The sequence below is a fragment of the Hylobates moloch genome, unplaced genomic scaffold (genome assembly GCF_009828535.3).
Source record: "Hylobates moloch isolate HMO894 unplaced genomic scaffold, HMol_V3 SCAFFOLD_13, whole genome shotgun sequence".
In the NCBI taxonomy this organism is placed as follows: Eukaryota; Metazoa; Chordata; class Mammalia; order Primates; family Hylobatidae; genus Hylobates; species Hylobates moloch.
In genome coordinates this window covers 26,982,142-26,995,335 of record NW_026652288.1, presented here as the reverse complement: position 1 = coordinate 26,995,335, position 13,194 = coordinate 26,982,142, and the positions used below count along the sequence as shown (strand labels likewise).

Genomic DNA, 13,194 nt, shown 5'->3' with positions numbered 1-13,194 from the left:
CAGCCTCCCAAGTAGCTGGGACTACAGGCGCCTGCCACCATGTGTGGCTCATTTTTTTGTATTTTAGTGGGTTTCACCATGTTGGCCAGATGGTCTCAATCTCCTGACCTCATGATCTGCCCACCTCAGCCTCCCAAAGTGCTGGGATTACAGGCATGAGCCACCGTGCCTGGTCCTCAAGTAGGTAATACTCTTAGCCCCATTTCAAGGATGAGGAAATTGTGTCCCAGTGAAATTAAATAAATTGTACACGGTCATGAGCTAATAGGTGGCAAAGCCAGTACTGGAACTTAGTCACTCTGACTCCAGAGCCTGTCCTAATAATCATTGTGTTCTATTGTCAGACACAATAAAACTTAGGCCAGGCTGTGCATGGTGGCTCACACCTGTAATCCCAACACTTTGGGAGGTCAAGGCAGCAGGATGGCTTGAGTGCAGGAGTTCAAGACCAGCCTGGGCAGTACAGTGAAACTCCATCTCTACAAAAAAAGAAAAAGGTGGCTCATGCCTTTAGTCCCAGGTATTTGGGAGGCTGAGGTAGGAGGATCACTTGAGCCCAGGAAGTCAAGGCTACAGTGAGCTGTGATCATGCCACTGCACTATAGCGTGGGTGACAGAGTGAGACCTGTCTCAAAAACAAAACAAACAAAAAACAAAACAAAAAAACGCTTAGAGCTAATATTCATTTCTCTGAGTCTCAGGCAGAGGCAGTTTTTTTATTGTTGTTGTTGTTGTTTTTTCTGAGACAGAGTCTCACTCTGTCATCAGGCTGGAATGCGGTGGCAGGTTCTTGGCTCACTGCCACCTTCACCTCCCAGGTTCAAGCGATTCTCCTGCCTCAGCCTCCTGAGTAGCTGGGAGTACAGGCACGTGCCACTATACCCAGCTAATTTTTTGTATTTTTAGTAGAGACGGGGTTTCCCCATGTTGGCCGGGCTGGTCTTGAACTCTTGACCTCAGGCAATCCACCCACCTTGGCCTCCCAAAGTGCTGGGATTACAGGTGTGAGCCACCACGCCTGGCTGTTTTTTGTTTTTGCTTTTTAAGTAAAAAAAGTAAAAGGGTAATGAAGGAACAGACCTCAAACCTTCATAGAGGAAAGAAACTACAGCCTGAAAATCAACTATGCAACTGTGGACTAAAGCTATTTAAGCAAAGATCAACAAAAGATGACTCATCAAATTAAAACCCTGTGTGCCACGGAGCTCTATAAGGGCCCTGCTTTCAAACAGAATGACCTGTTTGTCTGTGAAATGGAGAGGAAATAGCTCAAATCTCAGGGGAGACCTCCTCCCATGGACCTGTATGTGCCTCTATGGTAGATAAGTCACCGGATTCTGCGTGAAAAATATTCCAAGACAACACAACCAAATTGAGACACTCAACTACCTATTAATTCAGGTCATACCCCTCTATTCACCAAAGAAGGCACAGAACTAAAGAGAGATTGCAAAACCAATGACAACATCCAACCAGGCAGCTTATATTTAAGAGGCTAGTGAAAGAAAGCCAAGATAAACACAGTGGGTTGAGTCAGGAATTCACCTTCAGCTCCAGATAAAAGTACCCTGATAAAAGAGGAGTGATAAGCAGACAGAATCCAACAAAAGATGCAAACCAGATAATACAAAAAGAAAAGAAAAAAGAAAGCTTGACAAACAAGGGACAGATACTCTAAGAATCAATGCCATTTCGATACACCATTTTAAAAGAAATAACAAAAACAAAGAGATATAAGTGATCAAAGCTGGAGAAGAAAAGAGAGCTGGCAGAATTAAGGAAAGAAATCAAGTAAATATCAACACAGAAAAAAAATCCACATTTGACAGTAGAATGGATGACGCTGATAATAGTCACATAGCTTGCAATAGAAATTATCAGCTAAAAGTAACCAGGTCTGCAGTCTGTAACATGGATAAACCTTGAAGACATTACGCTAAGCAAAATAAGCCAGACACAAAAGGACAAATATTGTATGATTCCTCTTAAATGAGGTACGTGGCATAGGATGGATGGTGGTTGCCAGTTGCTGGAAGGAGGGGGAGTAGGGAGGTATCGTTTAAAGGGTGTGGGGTTTCAGTTTGGGGTGGTGATAAAGTTCTGGAGATGGATAGTGGCGACGGTTTCACAACAACATAAATGTATGTAATGCCATTGAACTGTGCATTTAAAAGGTTAAGATGGCACATTTCACGTTATGTGTATTTTACAAAAATTAAAAAAAAATTTTTGAGACAAGATCTCTCTCTCTGTTGTCTCAACTTCCTGGGCTCAAGGGATCCTCTCACCTCAGCCTCCTGAGTAGCTGGGACTGCAGGTGTCCCACCATGCCCAGCTGATTTTTAAAAAAAGTTTCTGCAGAGATAGGGTCTTGCTAGTTGCCCAGGCTGATGTCAAACTCCTGGCCTCAAGCGATCCCCCTACCTCAGCCTCCCAAAGTGCTGGAATTTCAGGGGTGAGCCCCCATGTCAGGCTTACAATTTTTAGAAAGAAAAAATCAGGACTTGGGTTATCTTGGCCAATGTCTTCCTTCAAACTCCCCACAGCCAGAACTGACTTCAGGACTTGACCTGAGGGAGGCACACTAACACTACCTCTTCACCACTCTCCCACCTGCCAAAGCAATTTCTTTAGCAGCTAATTTCATTGGTTAGTCATTGCATTTCTTCTGGAGCCCAGAAGGCTAAGAGGCATCAGTACTCAGGCAGTCCAACCCAAGTCCTTTGAAGAGTTCCTTTTTTGGGAGAGAGAAATCGGGAGTGTGTGAGCTCAGGGGACAGGGCGGTGGGGATAGGCTGCACCTCTGCTTTCCACACCGTCTGGCTCAGGGCTGGTGCTGCTCCCTGCTGCTGACACCACAGTCCTGTATTTTGCATGTAGCCTTTCATCCCCCAGTCCCAGAGTCCCCTCCTGATTCACAAGTCCAATTCCTCCTGCCATATCTCCGTCATGCCTGGCTGGCTTTCCTCTTAACCTCCAGGGCAGCCCTTCCCTTCTGTGATTGCTTCAGCAATGCTAGCCCCCAGCCAAATCCTAACCCCACTTCCTTTGCTAGTCTCTCTGACCAATATTTACATACATGTGCTTTTTGGCATTAAGACTACATTTGACTTGTAATAAAATAGTAAAGTTTATCCTTCGGACTTTCTAGGGCCTCTGGCTCATATTGCTTAGAGGCCCTCATTGTGTTTCCCAAAATATGATATAATACTGATGACAAGCATGAAGATTGGAGGTGGTATGGGGATGGATGTTCAAGATTTTTTATGTGTTAATTCTAATGCATATTAGGAAAAAAACAGTCCACAAAACTGACAACTTTTCATGGATTTCATCCTATAGAATAAGGATAAAGTAAATATTTAAGGTTTAAAAGTCATTTTTTGTTTGTTTGTTTTTGTTTTGAGACAGGGTTTCACTCCTGTAGCCCAGGCTAGAATGCAGTGGCACGATCTTGGCTCACTGCAACCTCTGCTTCCCAGGCTCAAGTGATTCTGCAGCCTCAGCCTCCCGAGTAGCTGGGACTACAGGCGTTCACCACCACGCCCGGCTAATTTCTTTATATTTTAGTAGGGACAAGGTTTCACCATGTTGGCCAGGCTGGTCTCAAACTCCTGAGCTCAAGTGATCTGCCTACCTTGGCCTCCCAAAGTGCTGGGATTACAGGTGTGAGCCAGTGCACCCAGCCTAAAAGTGAGTGTTTTAAAATAGAACTATTAAATTATAGTACAGGTGGTACACAGCTATGGCAAAAATCAGGAAGGTGAAATCAGAATGAAATTTGCTAACCATTTCCTGACTTTCCCTACCAAAATTTGTCTGACTTGTGTTCCAAACCTTTTGCAAATGTTGAGCGGCTACTTTGAGAAAGTCTTCTACACTGGCTACATGGGTCAAATTGTTGCCCTTATAGGTAACATCTCTGGTTTTTAACAGAAGCATTTAATGGAGCACAATATAGGGGAAGTAGCACAAAACCACAGCCGTTTTAGCAGCCCGTGACTTTGTCACCAACGGAAATCACAGCTGTTTTCATATCGCATTACAGTTGTTGCTAAAATTTCAAAAAATAATGTATGCTTATCATTACTTATTTATTTATTTATTTTTAGACGAAGTCTTGCTCTGTCACCCAGGCTAGAATGCAGTGGTGCAATCTCGGCTTACTGCAACTTCCACCTCCCGGGTTCAAGCGATTCTCTTGCCTCAACCAGGCGCGTGCCACCATGCCTGGCTAATTTTTTGTATTTTTAGTAGAGACGGGGTTTCACAGTGTTAGCCAGGATGGTCTCTATCTCCTGACCTCGTGATCTGCCTGCCTCTCCCTCCCGTAGTGCTGGGATTACAGGCATGAGCCACTGCGCCCGGCTGCTTATCACTACGTCTAAATTACAGCAGTTCAGACTCACTGCCAGACCTCATTCTTTAATGTGTTAGTTAAGAAGCACATGTATTACTCCATCAAATGTGCTTTAAATATTTTGGTGATTATATTCCAGTGTTTCCAAAGCTTTCTTCATTATTGTCCCCTCTGGGAGCCTTTTTAATTAAAAAAAAATTTTTTTAAGAGATAGTGTCTCTTAAAAAGATAGCACGGTGGCTCACACCTGTAATTCTAGAACTTTGGAAGGCCAAGGTGGGCAGATCACTTGAGGTCAGGAGTTTGAGACCAGCCTGGCCAACATGATGAGACCCTGTCTCTACTAAAAATACAAAAATTGGCTGGGCACAGTAGCATGCACCTGTAATCCCAGCTACTCAGGAAGCTGAGGCATGAGAATCACTTGAACCTGGGAGGTGGAGGTTGCAGTGAGCCGAAATCAAGTCACTGCACTCCAGCCTGGGCTACTGAGCGAGACTCTGCCTCAAAAAAAAAAAAAAAAAAAAAAAAAAAAAGGAGAGAGAGAGATAGGGTCTCACTATGTTGCTCAGGCTGGCCTCAAACTCCTAGGCTCAAGCGATCCTCCTGCTTCAGCCTCCTGAGTACCTGAGACTGTTGGTGTGTGCCACTGCTCAGGAACCTTTTTAGACATTTCCCCCCAATAGCTCCCATTCCCCTCATTAAATATTAATATCATAGATGTATCTGTTTATGTACCGCATGCTTATCTACCCTTTACACATAAAAAGAGTAAAATTTGGCCACATGCGGTGGCTCACGCCTGTAATCCCAGCACTATGGGAGGCTGAGGCGGGCAGATCACCTGAGGTTGGGAGTTTTGAGACCTGCCTGACCAACATGGAGAAACCCTGTCTCTACTAAAAATACAAAATTAGCCAGGTGTGGTGGCACATGTCTGCAATCCCAGCGACTTGGGAGGCTGAGGCAGGAGAATTGCTTGAACCCGGGAGGCAGAGGTTGTGGTGAGCCGAGATTATGCCATTGCACTCCAGCCTGGGCAACAAGAGCCCCCTTCCAAGAATTAATTTTTTCCCCTTGAGAGCAATATCACTCCCATTGAGAATACATGCTGTATTCTAATGCTATCAGTTTCCTTTACCATATGTATTATATTGTATGCATTTAAAAAATTGTTATTAGAAAGGATCCATAGGTTTCACACACTGACAAATCGGTCCACGGCACACACAAAAAATTACTCCCTACCCTGATTATAAGTCCCTCAATTTTCTCATCACAAATAAGGATTTTATACTCTAATGGATACATGACAACTTCCTTAATACATCTTCATAGCTGACAGTCTCTACATTAGGCTAAAGATCTTTCAGCTGACTAATACCCAGTTAGAAAAATCCTATCTTCTGCTTCTGTTTATCTTTCCATTTCAAGACTAAGAGATAACTGATTGGCTCTATTATACACATAAATGTCTTGTCCTTTCCTTAAATCTTACATTTATGCAAGGAAGCCAGCCCCATGAAGTAAAATTTCATGTGCCAATGATGTGATGTGTAGAGGAAATTCCATCACTCTAGGAAACATAACAGAACACCTAGTCCTTAGTCTGTCCCTTTGTTTGTGTGACTGTGACCTGTTTCCTGTGTTCTCTTCTGTAAAACGGAGATAATGTCCATTCGCTCTAACTCAAATGGAATCATATTTGTGAATGTATTCTATAAATTATAAGGCACTGAACAAACACAGAGGACTGTTAACAGTCCTAATCTAGACCTTAAAAAGAAATGACCACACAGAACCACAGGGTATGAAATGACTGTTCTTTCTCCACTGTGAAGGATAAGATGGAATGGAACAAATAAATGGAATTTAATTCCAGACTATGTTCAAAGCTGTTGTGTGGAATATATGCCATGAGCTCTCTCTCTTTTAGGCTTTACGGTGCCTTCTATTTCCTTTGTAATGTTCCATAGCATCTAATAGAAATATTCCATCTAGAAAGATGCTCTGTAAATGCAGCTAGTCTAGCAAATCCATACTTATGTCAGAATGTTTTCCCTCTTCCCTGGCTATCCAGAGAGGTGCTAATTTGGGACACAGGCTCTGGATGCAAGGGGGCTTTTTGGAGGCTATTTCCCTCAACCTGAAGGCCTGGCCAATGATGAATGATGGACCATGCAAGTTCTGTGAGCCAGACACTCAGAATATGTTGGAAAAACCTTGGGAAAACAGTGGGCAGAAGACCAGACATTTGGAGAAAAGCCGATGAGCCTGAGAAGAATCCAGGTTTTGGTAACAGCTGAGCTGCAGGTGTAAGAGGGACTGTAAAGGGAGGGCTAGCTATGGGCAGCAGAACCTAGGGAGGAGCCTGGCCCAAGGGGCTGGTAAACCAAGCCCTACTGCTTGAAAGGAGGAGTGATAAGCAGAAGAGTGGGCCAAATTAGGACACTGGTCACAGAATGGAAAGCCCTCAAAAAATAGAAATCCCTAAAAATATTTTTCGACTTTGTGAAACCAATCGTTAGAATTGCAAGAGATGTTAAAGGTCAGTTTAAGGCCAGGTGCAGTGGCTCACGCCTATAACCCCAGAGCTTTCGGAGGCTGAATTGAAAGGATCACTTGAGGTCAGGAGTTTGAGACCAGCCTGGGCAACATAGTAAGACTTTGTCTCTACAAAAACATTTGTTTTTAATTAGGTGGGTGTGGTGGTGCATGCCTGTAATCCTAGCTACTCGAGAGGCTGAGGCAGGAGGACTGTTTGAGCCCAGGAGTTCAAGGTTACAGTGGACTATGATCGTGCCACTGCACTCCAGCCTGGGTGACAGAGTGAGAGACTCTGTCTCTGGGGAAAAAAAATCAGTTTAAAACACCCTTTTTGGTCAGGCACAGTGGCTCATGCCTGTAATCCTGGCACTTTGGGAGGCTGAGGTGGGAGGATCCCTTGAGTCCAGGAGTTGGAGAACAACCTGGGCAACATAGAGAGACCCTTGTCTCTACAAAAAAAAACCAAAAATATTAGCCAGGCATAGTGGTGCATGCCTGTGGTCCCAGCTACTCAGGAGGCTGAGGTGGGAGGGATGGCTAGAGCCTGAGAAGTGGAGGCTGCAGTGAGCCGTCATCACGCCACTGCACTTAACCTGGGCGATAGAATGAGACTCTGTCTCAAAAATAAGTAAGAAAGAAAACACTCTTTTCATTTACAGTTATGTAAACAGGCTTGAAGTGGTGAAATAGCCTGATTTGCATTGTGTGGCAAATTAACAAAGAAACCCGTCAGAGGAGAATCCAGGAGTGCTAAGCCTCAGTCTAGGTTTTCTTTCTCACTAAATCAAGATCTTCCCTACAGAATTAAGAGCCCTAACCCTGCTACAAATTTAATACAATTCACAAAATTTTAGTGAACCAATTTTGCATCAGGGAGACCTGCCCAAAGTTGGACTGAAGAAGTCCTGGTGCCTTCAGAATGGGTAGAAGTGGTTGAGGAGGCAGGCTGGGTAGGATCTTCTCTGGCAGGCCTGTACCTGATGACACCTGGTCCTAACAACTAAAGGATAAAGAAATGGAATTTGGGTGGCGCGAAACAAAAGTCATCTCTCTCAGACTGCCCCTTGTTAGAGAAGGAGGCTCCTTTCTTGGCAATCCCCTCTCTGCAAGTCCCTCTGTAGACAGACCTCCTCCAGAAAAGCTGTTCCAGAACAACCTTCTTACAAGGCCTTTTGGTCGTCTGTTAAATTACAACAGGTTGCAGGCTCAAAAACAAGTGCCCACAGTGAAGTGGAGGCAGGTATAAAAATAAACTGAAGGCTTGCTTTAAAGCCGTTTAGGAGTGAATCGAATTTACAAATACAGAAACACATGGGAAGATGTTTATGTCAAATTCCCACACCAACAGCTTTCCTTTAGTGGAAGTTCTTGGTAGCTGAGTGGGTGCAAGTGTGGGGAAAGAAGGAGGAAGAAATTAGAGGGGGTTAATGTGGTGTCTTGGTGTTTCATTCTGTTTCAATTCAGAGAGAAAGAGTTGTTACAGCTCTAAAAAGAATTACATTAAGATGGCCACTATGTAAAAATGTTTGGGGACATGGGCTTGAATGTAATATGCAAAAATTGCTGGGCTTGGTGGTGTGCACTCCAGAGGCTGAGGCAGGAAGATAACTTGAGCCCAGGAGTTCAAGATCAGCCTGGGTAACATAATGTGACACCATCTCGAAAAAAAAAAAAAGTGATATGCAAAAATAAAAATAACTGTGTTGGGGAGGTAAGATTATGGATGATTTCCTCCCACCCCTTAATACTGTTCAACTAACGGTATTTTCTTTTTTGTAGAGATGAGGTCTCACTATGTTGCCCAGGCTGGTCTCGAATTCCTGGGTTCAAGTGATCCTCCTGTCTCAGCCTCCCAAAGTGTTGGGATTACAGGCATGAGCCACCTCACATAGACAGTATTTTTAAATAAATTGTTTTCAAATTTTGCTTCCTGGCTGTCTAGTTAACTTGGTCTTATAAAACCACAATTCCCCAAAACTCTTGTTTGTTGTCCATCACAGCAGTTTTTAGGACAACAAAACACAGGAAACCATCTAAATGTTTTAGAGGACAGATTATTTGAATAGACTGTGATCCAGTCATAACAATGAAAACTACACAGCTATTTAAAAAGGAAGACACAAATCTGAATGGTGGATACGGAACAATCACCCACAGCGAGTAAGTGAACAAAGGCAGGTGGGGGGCTATGGGTCTCACCTGAGAACATATATACGTGCAAACATGCCGATTTGTGGAAATTTTCTGGAAGTATTCCCAAGAAAGTTGGTAATAGTTACTTCTATCTGGTGAAGACAACTGAGGGTCTGAGGTGAATAGCAGATTTGCTTTTCATGATATGAACTCCTATACTGCTTGAAAACAGTATGTTTACATGTTACAAATTCTAAATGATATACTGGTATCACTTTGATAACCGTTAACTTTCTAGGCAACGCTCTAAGGGTATTCTTCCTAAGTGGTTTGAAGATAGAGGAAAAGTCCTATTCTTTCCAAAAGTCCTATTCTTGCCCCATACTTAGAAAACAGACAATCTGATTATGCCTACAGTTGTCAAAATGTGGAGGCAATGTGTGAAAAAACTAAATATGCTCATCTTTCAGAGGGAGATCTACTGAGATATATTGAGAGATACAGATATAAGTGCAGCTGAAGAACTGGGTCAGCCTCCCACCAGGCCCTCCCAAATAAGCAGCAAGGGATGAGCTGTTCACTCTTCCTCCTTGGAGGGCCCAGGGGTGCTGTGCACCTCAAAAGATACACCACTCCAGGTCCACAGAGCCACCCCAAAGCCCTGGGTATCATGTTATCTCCAAATATTCTGTACAGGGTTTGCCCCAAGCCATTCCAAGGTCTCTCTGAGCCCAGATCAGTATTCTAGAGCTTTTTGGAACTGAAACAGTGTGCTTGGATACAGAGAGTTGACTTAAATCAGCAGGTCACTTAAACATATTCTAGCCTCCATGGATGGGACCTATTCCTGGGTCCCTCTGCCAGATGACAGAGGGACCCAGGAATGCACCTGGACATTCTGACCACTTTTCTACAGGACACGTCACCTTAGCTTTCAAAACTTCTCTTTGCTTTCACACATTTCAAGTTCTAGTGAGAGGATGTTTCACTGTAAGTTCATGAGAAAGGATGGCAAAATCTTTCTGCCATTCTCTCCTAGGCATCTCAGCCTGAAGGATGTTCAGAGTTACTTAGACCAAGGAAAAACCAAGATGGTGGGCAAAGCATTGCCTCTCATGTAGGACTTCATGCCCAGGACGAGGAGGCATAGCATTTGCTCTAGGCCCCCCAAGAGGGAAAATCTACTGGCTCTGAGATACTCTGGAGCTGAATAATGGCAGGCTTGGACACATAAAGAATAGGAGAGGGAATGCGCCTCAATGGGAAGATGGCAGGAGAGACCACAGAGTGCTGGTCTTCAGTGAAGATGACACAGAGCAGACACACAAGGGGCGGGTTACAGGGTACATCGTGGGATGGCCTGACCTAGCCAGCCCATTCCTTTCCCAAACAAGCTGCCCCAAGGAACTTAAAAGGGAAGTATTTTCTTGGTTAGGTTAAAAATCACTTGTGTTTAACGCATTTCCTCATTTCTGACACAGATGAAGAATACTTGTTTGGGATGTTCCGTGTCACTGACACACATACTAAAGCAGCCAGCTCTGGTCTATTCAGGGTTTGTTTTTGTTTTTGTTTTTTTGAGACAGAGTCTTGCTCTGTCGCCCAGGTCAGAGTGCAGTGGCATGATCTCAGCTCATGGCAACCTCCGCCTCCCGGGTTCAAGTGATTCTCCTGCCTCAGCCTCCTGAGTAGCTGGGACTACAGGTGCCTGCAACCACGCCTGGCTAATTTTTGTATTTTTGGTAGAGATGGGGTTTTACCATATTGGCTAGGCTGGTCTTGAACTCCTGACCTCGTGAACCACTGGCCTTGGCGTCCCAAAGTGTTGGGATTACAGGCATGAGCCACCGCGCCCGGCCATATTCCGGGCTTTTACTTTATCAGCAAGGCCGTGTGTGTGTGTGTGTGTGTGTGTGTGTGTGTGCCTTTGCCCCTCACTCTCCCTGATCTCTGTTCCATTTCATAGCCTACTAGAACCTCCCCAGTAGCACAGGAAAAGAAAAAAAAAGCCCACTTATAATCCATTCTGGTATATGCTGCTTTTATTTCTAAACCAGTGGCTGTAATGGTATCTGTGAATTTGATTAGCTCTGATTGGCCCCATGACCACAAATAAACCAAAACTGGCTAGACTTCTAAGAAGTAAATTTCTTTGCCTTCTCTCTGCTTGTCAAGTGACCTCAATAGCTTTTAACCAGCATGCCTCTTTACTGAACAATCTGGCGGGTAACAGGTACGAACTCAAGTTGGGGAGAGTTCCCAGTCTCCTGCCCACTATGCCTAACTCTGTCCCCCATAACGGATGCCTTAAACTTTCCTTAAATACAAATAGTTTTACTGCCATAATGGAGCTTTCTCACAGGGTTGGGTTTTGTTTGTTTTTTAACGTTTCATTATCTCATTAATCTTTTCTCCATATTTTCCACAACGCTCTCAAAGTCTGAAACTCCAAACTGGAATGCAGAGTCTGGCACAGGCTCTTATAAAGCCCAGTGTAGGATCCCCTCCCTCCCAGTTTCCACAGGGTCTCCTTTCCTTGGTAGATCCCAGCACTCCAGCTGCCGTCTATGCACAGGCTGTACCTGCCAGCCTGCGGGGCAGCTGCTGACTCATGCTTGCTCTGGGATTTGCTTGGACCCCAGCCCTTCTGCTCTCCACCCACGACAGCCACCACCTATCTCAGAGAGCACTCTATCCATCACCTTCTGGGGTCTCAGCTCTGACCTGATCAGTCCCCCACAGGTCTGCATTGCTTTACCTGGCCCTGCCCCATCCCTGGCACCCACCTGGAAGACGTCGTTGGCACACTTCCGGCACAGGTTGTGTTGGCAGGGCAGGATCACCACTGGTTTGGAGAACATCTCCAGGCAGATGGGGCAGATGAGCTGCTTCTCCAGGTTGTCCATGCTGTGTGCATCCCCTAGCAGCGGCTTGAACCCCACTGTGAAGTTCATCCCCTCGGTGGTCGTGCCTGCCCCGGTCTGGGCCCTGCTCCTGGCCTTCACTCACTGCCTGTAGACCCTTCCTCACTTAGATGGCCTGTGGATTCCCTTCTGTGGCTCACTCTTGAAATAGCTCTGCTATCTCTCCCGTCCCTTTAACAACTTGTCTCGTCCCAGATAGCAGTCTTCGGACACTTCTCTGTCTCTACTTTCTGCTCTGCACCCTCGCCAGGCTCACGTAGTTTTAGCTATCCCTCTCTCTCTGTAAAATTCTCCTTTTGTTTCCCAAATAACTCTCTCTTGTTCACTCTGTGGGTAGCACTGTTTGTCCCTTACTCCCCAGAGAGGAGATTAATTTTACTGTGGGGGTGGGGAGACAAGGGGCATCTGCATGACATTCCAATTCCCAATTTAGCTCATGTAAGGCGAGCCACAGCTGTCACGGAGTGAGTGACCCTGACTCACTCAGGAATGGGTGACTCCCTTGAGCAAGGGCAGGGGTGAGTGCCACTGCTTACAGTGAAAGGTGGGTCAGCAAAGGTGCTGCCCTCTCACTCTGAAGGCTCTTCTCAGCCCAGGACCCCTGCTCTGGCTTGGGCCCTTCTTCCAGGACAGTGACACAGAATCTAAATCTGCCTGTGTGAGAGGCACCCATACATAGCTCAGGGTGGGAGGAAAGATCTTACCAGACTTCGAGTCAGTAGCGGTTGCCTCCTCCACAGGCTCAGCCAGTGACCCTGGTCCTCCTCCTCAAGACTGTGTGATTCAGAACAGCAGCTCCAGAGACTACATCAAGCCTCTTGTCCAACACCTCTGGCTCATTTTTGTTCTTGCCTGGCCTTTTCTTATATCACCCTAGGAAAAGAAGCTCAAGAGGCTAGAAATGACTGTTGTGCCAAGGCCTGGACCTACCTATGAGCATGTCCCCGAGGAAATGTGGGATTCTGGTCCGTGAGCACATCCCTGGAGCCACTCCAAGGACTCAAATTTGTTAGGAAATTGGGAGAAGGGGAGCTGGGCAGAAAGGACATGAATGCCAGGGACCTATTTTGGGCACCCAGGGAATCAATCTCCAGGGAAATTTTAGAGCACTGACAAAGTCATAATCACAAGGCTCCAGGAAGCCTCTGCCCCAGCTCCACAGTTGTCCAGGACTCCTAATCTCCAAGCCAGGCTTGCCCCACTTGTGAGCACTGGTCTTTTTTCTCCTAC

General features: G+C 45.3%; 1 protein-coding gene across 2 annotated transcripts in view; it reads right to left on the bottom strand.

Moving 5' to 3' along the window:
- The window catches only part of TRIM54 (tripartite motif containing 54), a 26,544-nt gene extending 13,350 nt beyond the window's left edge, over positions 1-13,194 (bottom strand). For both annotated transcript variants that reach the window (XM_058426350.1, XM_032172523.2), the window contains exon 1: positions 11,827-13,194. In XM_058426350.1, coding sequence (XP_058282333.1) covers positions 11,827-11,994 — 168 coding nt within the window. In that variant the 5' untranslated portion in view covers positions 11,995-13,194. The remainder of the gene's footprint in view (positions 1-11,826) is intronic.